Genomic DNA, 15,495 nt, shown 5'->3' with positions numbered 1-15,495 from the left:
AAGTGAACGAAAGGATAGTCTTCGTAGATGAGAATAAAATATGGAACTTCTACCATCTTGTTTTATAGGTTTAACTTAGTGGGAGATTACAAGTTTATACAGTGGATTAGCTAATCAGTCTTGTATTTGAGGCTCATTATGTCTAGTTTCAACTGTATATTGCGTTGCTCGCATATTATCCATTTTCTCTTCGTCGCTTGAAATTCGTTTGATACTTTTTTTTTTAAATTTATTTATTTGAAACAGCTTTCTAAGGGTCGACTTTTTCATCCGTTATCAATCTTTGCTCTCACTGGGCTAAGACAGTCTACGTTCTCTCCTCTACATGAAAGCATAATATGCCCCTGAACTTTGAACCTGATTTCCTGGAGCAAGGGACAAAATTCGATCGCTGCGTTAGCACCAAGTTTTCCCATTTTTCATTTATTTCTTCAGTTTCGATGCACAAGGTGCATCGAAAAAATATTTGCAAGGATCTTCGTCAGAAGATGGTCAATGAAAATGCTCTGCAAGACTCCATAAAAACCTTTTAGACCGCGCTTTTCTCGGTTTGTACACTGGCTCCAAGAAACAGGATGGATATACACAGACAGATATTTTACATATAGTGTGATTTGCGATAAGCCCACCTCATTGTACTTGAGCCTTTGTTCGATTTCAACATCGCTAAAAAACATCGCTCAAGTTCCAGTCGCGAATCACCTCCAACTTTGTACAAAATTCTCAGCAGTTTCGCCAATTTCGGATAAAAGGAACTCTTTTTTTTTATAAAAGTACATGTTATATTTTAATTCCCTTTGAAATAAAAAGTTATATGATTTTAGAAATTTCATAAACACAGCGAATAAAAATCCGATTTGAAAAATTAGGATCTCTCGGAATATTTAAGATGGTCATTTAACTCTACGCAAAATGTTACCTATCATTAGATAGTTTTTTTTTAATCATGAAAATTCGGATAAATTATTAGTATTAAAATCCTTGGAATTAAAAAAGGTTTTCATCGGTTTTTAAATGTATTCTTTCTAAAAATAGAAATATAAATCTAAATAAAATTGTCAATAATTTGGGAAGGTAGGCAACTTTAATTGTTGAATACTTTTTCAAACTTAAAATTTAAAAAAATGTAACAGCTTTGTAAGCTTCGTAAACGTAGACATTCTTTAAAAAAATGCAATGTCTATTTACTATAAAGCTTGACTAGCCACAGCCTTATAAAAATATTTAAATACCCGTTTAATTTTCAAAATTAAAAAAAAACTGTTTTACTTTATTGCCAATATGTATCTTTTCACAGAATTAAACAAATTAATTTTTTTTAAATAGATTTTGAACTACTTTGTGGAAACACATCCCAAAAATATTTAAACATCATTTGATGAGAAAATTTCGGCAATTTTTTCTTTAAAAAAGATTGTGAATGCCGAAAAGGAACAAATTTTTACTCGAGTTAAAATTTCTTTTCGAAAAAATAGAGTAGCTCTATCAAGAATTAAGAAAAATATTTTACACACTGTAATTATTCGCCATCGGGTAACAGCAGGCTTCCCCGTCAACAAAAAAAATTGATACGTAATTTATAGATAGGCCCTAAGCTTTATGAATGTTTGCCATCATTGTGTGCTTCTTTCTCGACGAAAAATTGTTTATAGACACGAATTGACTAAAAAGCACCAAAAGATTTAAAAATAAAATTGTGAACTAAAAATAATTAAGCTGTTTATTAAAAAATACAAAATAACCATTCTTGAGATATAAAAAAAATAAGTGCAGATCAAGACCGGTTATTTTTTTTCAGTATTTTTTTTCGTGGGTAGATAATGCGAGGCATAAAATTGCCAAAAATTTGTCCACTTAAATGTGGGATATTTTCTCAGTAAAAATTACCTAACTTTTACAAAATTAAAATGGGGAGAAACAATTTATCGGAACTTTAGCACCAAAAAGAGCTCATTTTATATACACTTACTTCTGTGGCCACCTTGAATATCTAACATATGAAAATTAAATCTAGTTTTCCTTTACCTGATAAAAGTAATGAAATATGTTTTGTTCTTAAATTCTGTATCTGACTTGATTGTGATAAAATAGTCAAGAAAATACGAATATATGTCAAAAACAATGTGCAAGAATGCAAAAAATATGGAACTGTTAGTGATAAAGATGGTAAAAGTTGGAGGTAATGGTAATCGCTGAGTGACTGTTGAGGAGTTGGCTAGTAAATAGTCTCTAAGTATATTGAACAAGCTAAATAAAGCAAGGTGCTCTTTAAACACATTTGGTGGTAAAACATCTCATATTGTATTGCCGATCTAAAACTCTCGGACGATTTCTACTCCCGCGACAACAAATTGAACACGTCAATTTCAAAAAGCACCATACTTCTCAAACTCATTCGTTGCGAGAACATCGTCTGCAAGATGGTTCAGAATCTGTCACACAGATTCTAGAAATTATGTACGTATGTATTTTACTGAATGAATAAGATGAGGATACCTTGAGGAAGAACGCTGTAGAATAAACTTTCGATTTTCTGAAAAAGTCCAAACAAGTGATTCGAGCGAGGGTCGATAGCTATAATTGGAGATGTTCTGAACCACCTCCGGGTACCAGAAGGTCGCTGCAATTCTATCTAGATTAATCAATTAATTAATTAATTTGGATTCCCAATCATGTCTTTCGCAAAATGGTCGCCAGTAATCGCTTCATTTCTCTCATTTCCTTCATCGTCGACGTTCGACTTGGACGAAATTTCTTACTTTCAGAAGATGGGCGCCCTTCGAAACTGTCACCACTTTGGACAATTAACACTAGAGTTCTAAAGTTATCCGGAATTTAAAATCGGAGAATATTCTCGAAATGGAAAAGATCTATACATTTTCAACATGAAGTACATAACTATTTAAATACATTATCAATGTGGCTCATTGAATTTAAATTGCACCGAGAACTTTGAATCCGAAGTCAATTCAATTGAGCTGAAATCTACTTAATTCAAAGTCTATTCAAGGAGAATAAATCCAAATTCAAATGAATTAAATTTAACTGCAAAATAATGCACATAATTTTCGACCGCTCACCTCTCAAAATAAAAATTAATCGCGAATGTTCCTGACAATATTTGCAGAAATTGCTCTCTTTAGAACTCTGTTTAATACTTTGTCGCCCCATTAGATCAGTTCGAGCGACGAGTATCTCGCCTGGGAAACCGGAGATGTAGTTTTGTAGTTTAGTTATGTTTTATGCTAAAAATTATTAATCAAGATCGATCTTTGATATAGACTTAAATACTACGTAGGTCAAAGTGGTTGCCACGGCATGTACACAAGAGACATTAATACTGTCCACCGACACTCGACTCAAGAATAACGCATTTCATACGAGTTCGCGATTATAGACTCGCAGCAATCTGTGGACATGCATCGCGAATTTTTCATGAAAATCTGTACACACGCAGTAAAGTTAATTCTAATCAGGGAGACGGAATTAAGACGCTTTCTACACCCGTAAAGGATAAGGAATATCGATTTTATGTCAATCGGAATCTTACTTTCGATTCGCGGTTTTCATTACGTCTAAAAGTGTAAAATGTAACTTACGTTCCTATCTTATGTTACTTTAAAACTTTAATCCTCCCCGTTCATATAAAAAAGAAATTGTCCGAGTGCAACACACATATTTTTTTAATCCACTTTCACGCTATCGTGAAACTGTTAGGCTCGACGATGCACTCTTTCATTGTTTGAAGCACGTTTATGAGCAATGACCTTGTAACCAGGGCGATTTTTGAAGACGCTTTGGAGAAAATATAACTACGTGGTCGCGCCACCGATGTATCCGTTATTCAGCGTTTCACTTCTGTTTACGTAATCGGACTGACGCTTTTTCCCCCTGTCGTCTTCGTTGGACTCGATATCGATAGGGTCCAAGGATGAGAAGTTCAATCGCAATGGCTCCTTCTCCATCTTCTTGTTCAGCGAGAGGATCTCCGGACTTCTGTTTTCATAATCAGGATCGACTCGAGGTGTTTTGGAGGGACTCGGACTGTCAAGAAATGACTGCTTGGCCGAGTTTTGCGGACTCACTGATTTAGCCATTGAAGTTTGACTCACATTTCCCCTGGAGGAGGACTTCTTTTGTGCGAAAGGCGAGTTCTTCACAGACCTGACACTGTCCTCCGCGAAAGGCAGATTCAGTGTGTCCTTACTTGAAGCCAATGATTCGACTGAAATTCCGTCAAAGTCATCAAAGCCGGCTTTCAATGGTATTTTCGAGGAATTCATATCGTGGAAATTTGAGGTTTTTGAGCCATCGCTGAAGGAATCCATGTCGTATCTAGGAGTTGAATTCTTTTTCAGACTGAGGGGCTCAAAGTCTGCGAAATCTCCAAAGTCTTGACGTAGAGGGGAATCTTCTTCGCCTTCGGCTTCCTCTTCCCGTAAGTCTTGTAGGGTCACCATTTCAAGATCTCTGCAAAATTTCAAGATCATTCGTTAGTAATCAACACATTTTTACGGTATTTCCAATCACGTTTCAAATTATTACATTCAAAGAGAACCAATTCTAATGCAATAGATTTTAAAGTGGTTATTCAAAAATTGAATAAAGCTGCTTGGTTCCACCTGATATCACCTGACATTCTTTTGAGTTGAAAAAGTTCAATCTGTAACATTTTTAAGTATGCAATCATTAACATTAAAATGCGTAATTCTAAAGTCTTTTAATTTTACTTCAAATAATTTTCCATTGCCAGTCTTTTAATTACTAATCGTTCAACTTCAAATTAGAAGTAACAAATTTCCAATACTTTTTTGAGGACTTGAACAATGAGATATTAAATTTAAAAACTGAATAATAATTTAATGTGTAAAACTTTGAAAAGTCAAAAGTTGTAATCGTAAAAATTAGTACAGGTTTAAATCAAAAATCTTAATAATTACACAATCGTAAATTTCGGATTAAAGATTTTCAATTATTTTCGGTTTTCAAATAATTAATATTTGTAATTCGTAGATAAACTAAAAATTAATTTTTTCAATTTAGCAATACTTGACCTTCATTTAGAAATGTCAATTTTTGAAGAAGTGTTCAAATTAAAATAATTTTAAATTGAAGCGTTCAAATTTATATACTTTGAAATCATACAAAAATGAACTATTTCAAAGTGGAATCATAAAAAGTTTAAATAATTTAACAATTATTAATTTTAAAAGATTTGTAGCGTTCAATGTTTAGTTTTAAATATATGAAAGCAATTGTTATTTCTCTTAATTACAAAATTTGTAATTTGTAGCGTTCAATGTTTAGTTTTAAATATATGAAAGCAATTGTTATTTCTCTTAATTACAAAATTTTAAATTTTAAACTAAAATAAGATTTTTAATTTAATAAATGCCTCTATTTCATTATGTACGTATTTGTTCTCCCAATCATTATAATCCAATTCATTATTTCTCACTTTCAAACAATGTTTGGAGTCGTTACATTTTGAAAGTTTTTGAAAAGGACAGAGAGAAATGATTTTTTATTAGAAATCTTTAATAAATCTATCTCTTTAGGTATGTTTTAATATTATCTTCCAAATTTCTATAATTCCAATGTTAGAGGTTTCATTTCCAAACTTTCAAATTTTAAATTAAGCTGTTTTTAAAGCTTGAATTTGAAGACTTTAGTTTTCACCGCTCTAAATTTTTAATTATTTAATCTAAAGGATTTCAAATTAAAATCTACAATAATTAATAATAATTTCTGAAATCGTTAAAACTGAGAGTATTAAATTATAATAGTTATATTTGTCTGTTTACAGTTTGAAACCGAGTACAAACTATAAATTAACCAGAATTTTTTTTAATTTCAGTGATCACCATCTGCTTGGATATCATAACATGAATGTGAAATAATATAAAGTAATGGTACGAATTAATAAGAGAGGTAACATAACATTTGAATATTCATCAAATATTGGTTGTAACCCTCTTGAGTGTTAATGTCACCAATAATCTGCTTAAACATTTTCTGCTATTTGTACTTCTAAAAAATGTCTGCTCTTTTTAAACTTTCTCGGTCAAATATAAAATATTCTTAAGGAATACATTGGCTGCATAATTATATACTAATAGCCAATACAAATCTCCAGAATCTACAACTGTAATAGAAACATAAAAAAAAATAACTCACTTGTCGTTCTGCGACGAATGGGCCGCATTTTGATTGCGTGCGTCGACGCCTTCAGGGCTGTGATAAAAGCTGACTCTCTGGAATGAATCTAGGTCCACTTCTCGCAAAAGAATGGTTGCAATATCAATGAAAGTGGGCCTTTTAGTCGCTTTATGATTCCACGTCGCCCTCATCATATCGTAAAGAGGATCAGGGCAGTTTTCTGGTCGTTCCATGACACCCCCATCAATTACATATCGCAGCGTCTGCAAAAAATAATTTTGATATATAACTCTAAATTTTATACGAAGCGCATACTTATAAAATGTCTCGGAATAAAATATAACACAAAATCTTTGCGATTTATTATGTTTCTACATTAAATAAACATGATTCGTCACCATATTAAAACGCATAATTTATTTTCGTCCAATAAGCTTGGGTTTTAAAATTTTTTAATTTTAAATATGAAAGTTTCGGATATATTGTATGCTAATTTATTATATTTTAGTAGTAAAGATAGTAGAGAATAGTGATTTTATAGGTCTTCCTATGATACCATCCGTATGTGTAACAAAACAAGTAGTTTTTCAACTTTAGTTCATATTATCACATAATATAATTTCACATAATTCACAAATTTTTTATGCATAGTTTCGCATTAAAATAAATTTTTCATCATATAATATAATTATAAAAAAGACTTTAGAGAACATTTAGAGTACCGTAAATCGGGGTAACGCTAGTATCATCAGAAAATAACATCATTGGAACGCAAATTATTTTTTTGAATTCACAATTATAGACTTCACAGGCAAAACACCCTCTAAATAGGGGAAATAGGGTAATTCTTCATTAAAATAAGGTAATAAAAGGGAAATAAATTCTTTTAAATAACTAATGAGTGTACGATATTTCTACAATTTCAATTCGAAATATATAACATTTTCAATAAAATAGTTGATTTTTCTTCCAAAAAACATTAGTTTTCTATCAAAAATGGAATAGTTACATAATCAGACAAAAATTAAATTTCAAGAAAAAAAGGAAATTAAAACAAAATAGTTCAATTTTCAACTAAAAAAGATCAGCTTTTTATCGAAAATGAAACGGTCAAATTATCAGTAAAAAACAAAAATCAGTTTTAACAACAAATTTTTTTTTAAATAGTTGAATTTTCAACTTGAGATGAATTTTCAACAAACAAATAAATTTTTAGCAAAAGAATTGAATTTTCAAACAAGAAAAAAAGTCAACCAAATTAGAGACTTTTCAACCTAAAAAGACAAAATTCTACAATACAGATGAATTTTCAACACGAAAATATGAATTTTTATAAAAAAAGAGAATTTTCAACAAAACAGTTGAATTTAATATCCAAATAGTAAACTTTTTAATCAAAGAGATGAATTTTTTAATATAAATTTTTAAAAAGAAATTTAATAGTTGATATTTCATCCAAAAAAACATTTTCATGTAAAATTAAAAACAGATTAATTTCCAATCAAAAAAGATTAATTTTGTCCAATGGAGATTAATTAAACAGTTTACTACTCTAAAAATAATTAAATACTCAAGAAAATAGTTGAACTTTTAACCAAATAATATAAATTTTAACAACTAAATAGTTGAATTTTTAACCTAAAAAGATGAATTTTCAAGTAAGAAGATTAATTTTCTTCCAAAAAGACGAATGTTCAACTGATACATAAATTTTCAATCAAATAGTTCCACTTTACAAAAAACATAACAGTACAATTATCAGTAAAAAATTAACTTTAAACAATCAATATTCTACAATAAAATAGTTACATTTTCAACCAGAGATGAATCTTCTAAAAAAATTAAATTTTAACAAAATAGTTGAATTTTCATACAAGAAGATTTTTCTGTCCAGTAAAAAACAAAAATACAGTCAAATTGAAAAAATTTCAAGCCAAAAAGACAAAATTTCTCCATAACAAATGAATTTTCAATCCGAAAATATAAATTTTCAACAAAAAAGTACATTTTCACCAAAACAACAAAATAGTTGAATTTTCTGCCAAAATAGATAGATTTTTAAGCAACAAGATAAATCTTTATCAAAAAATGTAATAGTTAATATTTCATCCAACAAAGATTTTAATTTAAAATTAAAAGAATTCAACAAAATGAGATGAAATTTCTACTAAAAGTTATGAATTTTCAACCAGTGATCAAAATCTTCAACAACAAAATTAATTGTTAACCAAATATTTTTACTTTCAACCAATTAGTTAAATTTTCAACGAAAACAAATAAATTCACAACCAAAAAATAATAGTAAACTTTTCCATAAAAAGAATTAGTTAAAAAATATGGTTTTTCTAATGAAAGATAAATTTTCGTTCCTAAAGGACGAAGTTTCTATCCAAAACGGGAAATGTTTAACCAAAAATAGTTGAATTTTCTTATTATGTTCTACTAATTCAGTTCAAGTCTACACGAAAATCGAAAAAAATTAAAGTTTCTAAAAAGTAGGAAAAAATAGGAATTCTTTTAAAAAGAGGAAAACAGAACATCTCATTATTAGTCCGGTTTGTCGAAATTAGCCGAAGTTAGTTACTTGGTCATTCGATAATCCTTGATAGGGCTGCGAAGCGAGCGTAACCATTTCCCACAAAACGACCCCGTAACTCCAAACGTCCGAAAAGCTTGTAAAAACTCCATCTTTCAAGCTCTCTGGCGCCATCCACCTGACAGGCAAAAGTCCTTTGGTTCCTTTTCGATAATAATCGGTTTCATAAATGTCTCTTGTCATTCCAAAGTCTCCGATTTTCACGGTTAAATTTTCAGCAACCATACAGTTTCGAGCAGCCAAATCTCTGTGCACGAATTTTTTAGCAGAGAGATAAGCCATGCCATCCGCTATCTCAACTGCCATTTGCAAAATTCTTTTCAATGTTGGTGGTTGTAGGGAAAAACTATCGCCGACGTCTGGTCGATGGCTCCTTAAATACGACTTCAGATCGCCATTTGTCATCAGTTCCATAACAACTAAAGTTGGTTGTCCACGTGAAACTACCCCCAATAGTCTCACTACGTGATGAGTGTTAAAGGCTCTGTGAAAAAGATCATAATTAATTAATTAATTATTCATTCTGAAATATCTAAAACAACTTTCAAGTCGTCAAATTTCTCCCCTGGTCTTTATTTTTCGATAATATTTTACAGTAGAGAGAATTGTAAGATATTTTCATATAAGAAGAATATTAATTATTGAGTTTTTAATTAAAGTACAACAAAACTGAATTACTTTTAAGAAATCCAAATTAATTGATTCTTTTACTACAACTCTATTTCAGGGTTGCTAATTTACAATGAATATTTTTAAGCGCTTCCAAAATAATAAATTCAGTTTTATTAAATTCTAAGTGTTAAAATAATCCTTATTAAATTGCATTAAAAACTGATTTAGCTGATTTCCTTTTAATAGAATGGAAATCATTTTCATTCAATATGAGTGTACTTGAAGTTTCACATTAAATTCATCAAAGTTAATACCGCATAAATTTAATTCAATTCAAATTTGCTTTGACTTTTAATTTAAATACATTTGAATGTCATCTAATTCAATTAAAAGGCAATTCAATTAACTTGAATGTCGATTCACTTTACCTCAAATTTATATATAGAGATAGTATATTCTTGAAAACATTGGTAATATTCAAATAAAAAAATGTCCCATAAATTCAATCCAAATTCAATTAGATTGAATTGAATTGAATGCAGATGAATTTGCCTGAAATCTACTGAAATGTTTTGGAATTTCATTGGATTCACTTGATTTCACTTGAATGAATTTTTAATCAGCTGAATTCATTTAAATTGTTTGACTTTAGTTCAACAACAAAAAACGATTCGAATTTAGTATTCAGGTAAATTAAATTGCATGGAGTTGTACTAAAGGCAATCAATCAAATTGAACACCATTCCATTTATTTGAATTAATTTTAACGAAAGTGAATTACCTTTAATTCAACAGAATACAATTTGAATTTTGCTAATTTACTTAACTTCCGTAAAATCTAACTTGAATTCACTTTAATTGGTATTTGACTTCATTTAAATTCACATGAATTTATTGATTTCAATTACATAAATCAATTCAGTTTTCTATTAAGTTCTCAAAATTTGATAGAAAATTATTTGTTGACTAATTGGATAGAAAATCATTTGTTGACCATTTCGAAAAAATGTATGCAAAAATAAGTTTATACAACATCGTACCCGATTTGAAATGGAATCAGTCAATGTTCACAAAAGATTTTTTCTCTGTTTTCTCAGTAATTAATACATTTAGAATTTAGAATACCGTGATAAAAAAATATGCATGTTGCAATTCCCTTGGAAAACTTGTAAGTTAAAATCAAAAAATCCGCCATTCCGACGTTTTAAATTGATAAAGATTTCTACTCACTTCATGACAGAAGCTTCATTGAGGAATTCGATTCGCTCCCGATCGGTTGCATTCTCGTTAACAGTTTTAACGGCGCAAGGAACCTCGGGTTTTCCTTTAACGACGTCTTTCGCTATACCCTCGTAAACCATTCCAAAGGATCCATTTCCGAGTTCTCGGAGTAAATTGATCTTTTTTCGGGGAACCTCCCATTCGTCTGGAATGTAGGCCGTACTCACATATTCTGGATTGACAGTTGCGATCAGTCTCATACTAGGAACGTTACGCATGAATTTCCGTTTACAAACGTAGAAACTGCACCCAGATAAACACATCACAACGAATAACGTGACGACCAAGAAAATAATCCAAAATTTTCCCATCGTATTGTACTCGTTGATGTAAACTATTTTCTCCTGTGTGTAATTTCCGTACCCTGCAAGACTCACCGCTCGAACTTTAACTGTGTAATTTCCAGCTGGGAGATCTTTCAGCGTGTAGGATTTATTTTTTATAAAGTCTTTTCTTGTTACGCATATTGTCGTTGGTTTTATCTAAAAAAAAAGAAGAAAAAATAGAGATGATTTATTCTTTACTCTATAATATATAAATGATCGAAATTCCTATCTCTATTAAAATATTTATATTTATAATATTCCTATTATACTAGAACTCAATAAGAAAATCCAACTATTTTAGGTTAAAAGTTCATTCTTTTTGGTTGAAAAGTCTACTACATTTTTTAGTTAAAAATTTTATTATTTAGTTTAAAATTAAATTATTTCCTCAAAGATTCAACAATTTTGTTAAAAAGTCATACTGCTTGTTTGAAACTTTAGCTATTTTGTTGAAATTTCGTCTTTTCGGCCTAAAATTTTTTTTTCTTGACTAACAATTTTTCTAATTGAAAATTTAATGCTCTTGTTGAACATTCATATTTCTAGTTTAAAATGGTATTTCTTTCTGCAAAAATTTCATCTTTTTTGGCTAAAAATCAACCTGGTTAAAAATTAATCTGTTTCGTTTGAAAATAAACTTTTTTGTTAAAAATTTACAATTTCGGGCTGAAAATTCGAATTTTTGTAAGATATTGTCTTTTTACTTGAAAATTCAAGACTTCCGTATAAAATTACACTATTTGGTACAAACTTAAACTTCCTGGTAAAAAATGCATTTTCTTTAAATTGAAAATTAATTCTCCTCAATAAGACTGTATCGTCTACATTTATGCTTAAAATAGACCTTTTTAATTTAAAAACTTGGATTAACATCAGATCTATTTTTTACAGCATTTAATTGAAAATTAATGTAATTAATCCAAAATTTATCTTTTTTGATAAAAAAATAATCTTCATGTTCAAAATTCAACAATTTGGTAACAAATTGATGCTTTTTGTTGAAAATTCGTCTTTTTCATGAAAAAATCAGTTTTTTCGTATAAAATCATGTATTTTATTGAAAATTTGACTTTCGTGGTTAAGTGCAACTATTTCTCATTTTTAATTAAAATCTTTTTTTGTTAAACATCAACTATTACATTTTTCTTTTCAAATTTTTTTACGAAAATAGGAGAATAAAAAATATGGCAATCTTAATAAAATAGATGAATTTTTAACTAAATAGTTGAATTTTCAACCGAAAGGACGAACTTTTAACCAAATATTTTTTCAACTAAAGAATATAAACCTTTAAATAAAAAATGGAACAGTTCAATTTTCTGTTAAAAAAAGTTAATTTTCAATTAAAAAAATTATTTTTTAAACAGAGAAATAAATTTTTAACTGTGTATGTATGTATATTTAAACTCTCTCATTTACGGGTTTGAGGGCCTCCGCTCCCTGTACATAAAATTTACATTCCATCCTTAATCTAAGTTATCCGCTACTTATCTACAAATGTTTCTCCTTACTTAAAAAATAAAATTAAATAATAACAACAAAAAATAAAACTAAATAATTCTAGTAATGAGCGATCTTCCAGGGCTTCCGTTTCCTTTTACCATAAAAACAAACATTTTCCACGATTTTAAATTTAACTTTGGTTTTTAAATTCCTTTTTCAGGATCCACCGTTTGTCTCTGCCCTATTCCCTTACTTCCCCTTACTTCCCCTTATTTCTTCCAATTTCTTCATCCACATCACTCCCTGTCCCTTACCATCCAAAATCCACCTTACACACTCATTCAACACTCAACTGCCCATCTTCCTCTCCTGTGCATCTCTCTAAAACATGTGCCCATGACTCCACTTCGTATCCACATACTCTACATAGATTCTTCTCTTCATCCATCCAATATCTACAAGCACTCACTCCTTCTCCCATTCTGAACCGTACAACCCTACTCCATTTTTCTTCCTTTTTTATTTTTTGCAGATATTCTGATTCCATCAATCCTTTGACCATCCTATACCATCTATTGTACCTCGAGTCTATTATCTTTGTCCATCTCTCTCCTCCTTGTTTAACTAATAGCTCTAACTCTATATCCTGCCACTCCGTAACCTCTTCTCGAATATTACACACCCTTCTCATTTTTCTCCTTTCTTCCTCCCATTTTGAATTCCCCAAATTACCTCTCGCTTCGTTGTTCCTAATTTTGCCGAAACATGCTTGTGCAATTTTACTTCCCTCTCCCCTTTTTAGCTTCTCTTTAAGCCTCCATGCTCTCTTAATTTGTCTAGTAACCATATTTCCTCTTCCTAACTCTTCTCTTAACATGTATCCTGGGCAGCTCCAGCTAACTCCATTACCCACCTTAAAAATCGCTCGTGCATGCTCTCTACTTTCCTATGTTCCTTCCATCCCCGAATCTCCGCTTCATAACACAACACCGCCCAAACCAACGCATCAAACAACCAGACCCTCATTCTCCAATCGTCCTTAAACCTTCTCTTTCCTATACCCCATACTTGGCCCATTACTTTACTCGCACATTCAATTCTTTTCCTCACCTGCAGCTCGTTTCCCCCTCCTGCCTCAAACCAAAAACCTAAGTAACAGAATTCCTCCACTCTTTATACTATTTGTCCGTTCATCTTTCAAACGTAATCCATTATGGCGTTTCTCTTTCTGAAACACATCACCTTTGTCTTCTCTACGTTCACCGTCAGATCCTTTGCTCCCACATACTCTTCAAAATTTCTCATCATTTGATTCATCCCCTTCTCGTTGTCTGCTAAAAAAACCACGTCATCCTCATAAGCTAGAGAGTATATTTTTCTGTTACCCAATATCGTCCCCCCTTTTAGTTTCCTCTTTAGCTTCTCCTCTAGATCTGCCAACAGCATATTAAACAGTAGCAGACTCAAAGGGCACCCTTGCCTTAGACCTCTATCTATCCAGAATACCTCTCCTTTTTCCTTTTCTATCTTCACCCTAATTCTGGTTTCAGTAAAAATTTCCTTTATCCTTTCCACCAGCCTTTCTTCTATTCCCCTCTCTTCCATTGCCTGCCATAACACTTTTCTGTTTACCGAATCAAAAGCTGCTTTAAAATCCTCGAATAACGCGATTAGTTTGCCTCTCTTTTTCCCTAGATTTCTGTTAACCAAGTAGTTCAGTACGTAAATGTTGTCAATGGTTTCCATCCCTTTTCTGAAACCCGTCTGATTGTGTGGAATACTTTCTCTTTCCTCTATCTGGCTCTCTAACCTCTTTCTTACAATTTCTGCATATATTTTATAGCCAACTGGCATGACAGTGATCCCTATGTACTCTTCTACCTTCTTTCCCTCCCCTTTCTTGACAAGTGGTAATACCAGCCCTGTCAACCACTCTTCTGGCCACCCTTCTCCATTCCATACTTTGTTGCAGATCTCCCAAAGTCCTTCCCTTATCCCTTATCCCCCATACTTCAACGCTTCGTTCTCTATACCATCTTCTCCTGTAGCCTTGTTCCTTTTTAATCTTTTTATTGCCGAATCCACTTCTCTCGTTATTCTATTCCCTACCACCCTTTCTCCTAGTACTAAATTTCTATTTTCCCCTATTATCCTATTTTATTCTGCCTCTAACAACCCCTTGAAATAGTCTGTCCACTCACCCAACTCTATTTCTTCGTTCGGTCCTTTCTTTCCTCCTCTTTCCTTATTTATCACATCCCAAACCCTACCCTCTTTGATCGCTTTTTCTATTTCTTCCTTGTACTTTTCCTTATCCCTTTGCTTTTTCCTTTCTAGCAACCTCTCATGTTCCCGTTTTCTCCGATTGTACTCCCCCTTCTCCATTTTCTAACACACTCTTTCATTCTCTCTTTACTCTCCTTACATTCCTCATCCCACCAGCCTCTCTTTTCCCCTTCTCTTTCTGTTTTTGTACCTATCTCATGCTTTACCTTTTCAATCGACCCTTTCCATCTTTCCAATAACGAGTCTACCCGCTCCTCTTCTATCAACCTAATCTTCTCTTCTTCCATTTTTTCTTTAAACTCTTTCAGTTTATCTACCTCCCAGGCTCCCATTTTCTTGTTCCTTTCTCCCCCTCTTTCCTTTCTCCAACTGCCTCGCTTCTTGCCACCACTTTTCAGTGAAGCTATTACCGGGAAATGCTCGGACCCAATCTCATTACCCACTTCCACGAAACTTATCAAATTCCTCATTCTTTCTTCCGCCAGGATGTAGTCTATCACTGCCTCTCCCTTCCCTACAAATGTGATTTCTCCTTCCTCATCTGCTCTCATATTACCATCGCAAATAGACCATCCTATTATATCTAGTAACCTCCTCCCCTCCCTGTCTATCTCCCTTTGTCTGGAACTCCTTACATATGCTTCCTTTTCTCTATCCCAAATCCCTCTCCCTTGTTCGCCAGTCCATGCATTCAAATCACCTCCTATCAAAACTAACTCTTTTTTCTTTTCCTCCATCCACTTCTTAATTACTCTCCAACCTTCCCCTTCCCCTCTTCTTCTATATACACAA

At 31.8% G+C, this 15,495-nt stretch overlaps 1 protein-coding gene across 2 annotated transcripts in view; it reads right to left on the bottom strand.

Annotated features, from left to right (window-relative positions):
- Window positions 1–1,442: 1,442 nt before the first annotated feature.
- The window catches only part of LOC117176040 (insulin-like receptor), a 409,747-nt gene continuing 395,694 nt past the window's right edge, over window positions 1,443–15,495 (bottom strand). For both annotated transcript variants that reach the window (XM_033366024.1, XM_033366025.1), the window contains exons 10-13: window positions 10,598–11,130; window positions 8,744–9,239; window positions 6,178–6,422; window positions 1,443–4,470 (exon numbers count right to left, since the gene is read on the bottom strand). In XM_033366024.1, the coding sequence (XP_033221915.1) occupies window positions 3,813–4,470; window positions 6,178–6,422; window positions 8,744–9,239; window positions 10,598–11,130 (1,932 nt within the window). In that variant the 3' untranslated portion in view covers window positions 1,443–3,812. The remainder of the gene's footprint in view (window positions 4,471–6,177; window positions 6,423–8,743; window positions 9,240–10,597; window positions 11,131–15,495) is intronic.

The sequence above is a fragment of the Belonocnema kinseyi genome, chromosome 7 (genome assembly GCF_010883055.1).
Source record: "Belonocnema kinseyi isolate 2016_QV_RU_SX_M_011 chromosome 7, B_treatae_v1, whole genome shotgun sequence".
In the NCBI taxonomy this organism is placed as follows: Eukaryota; Metazoa; Arthropoda; class Insecta; order Hymenoptera; family Cynipidae; genus Belonocnema; species Belonocnema kinseyi.
This window is presented reverse-complemented; position numbering and strand designations above follow the sequence as displayed.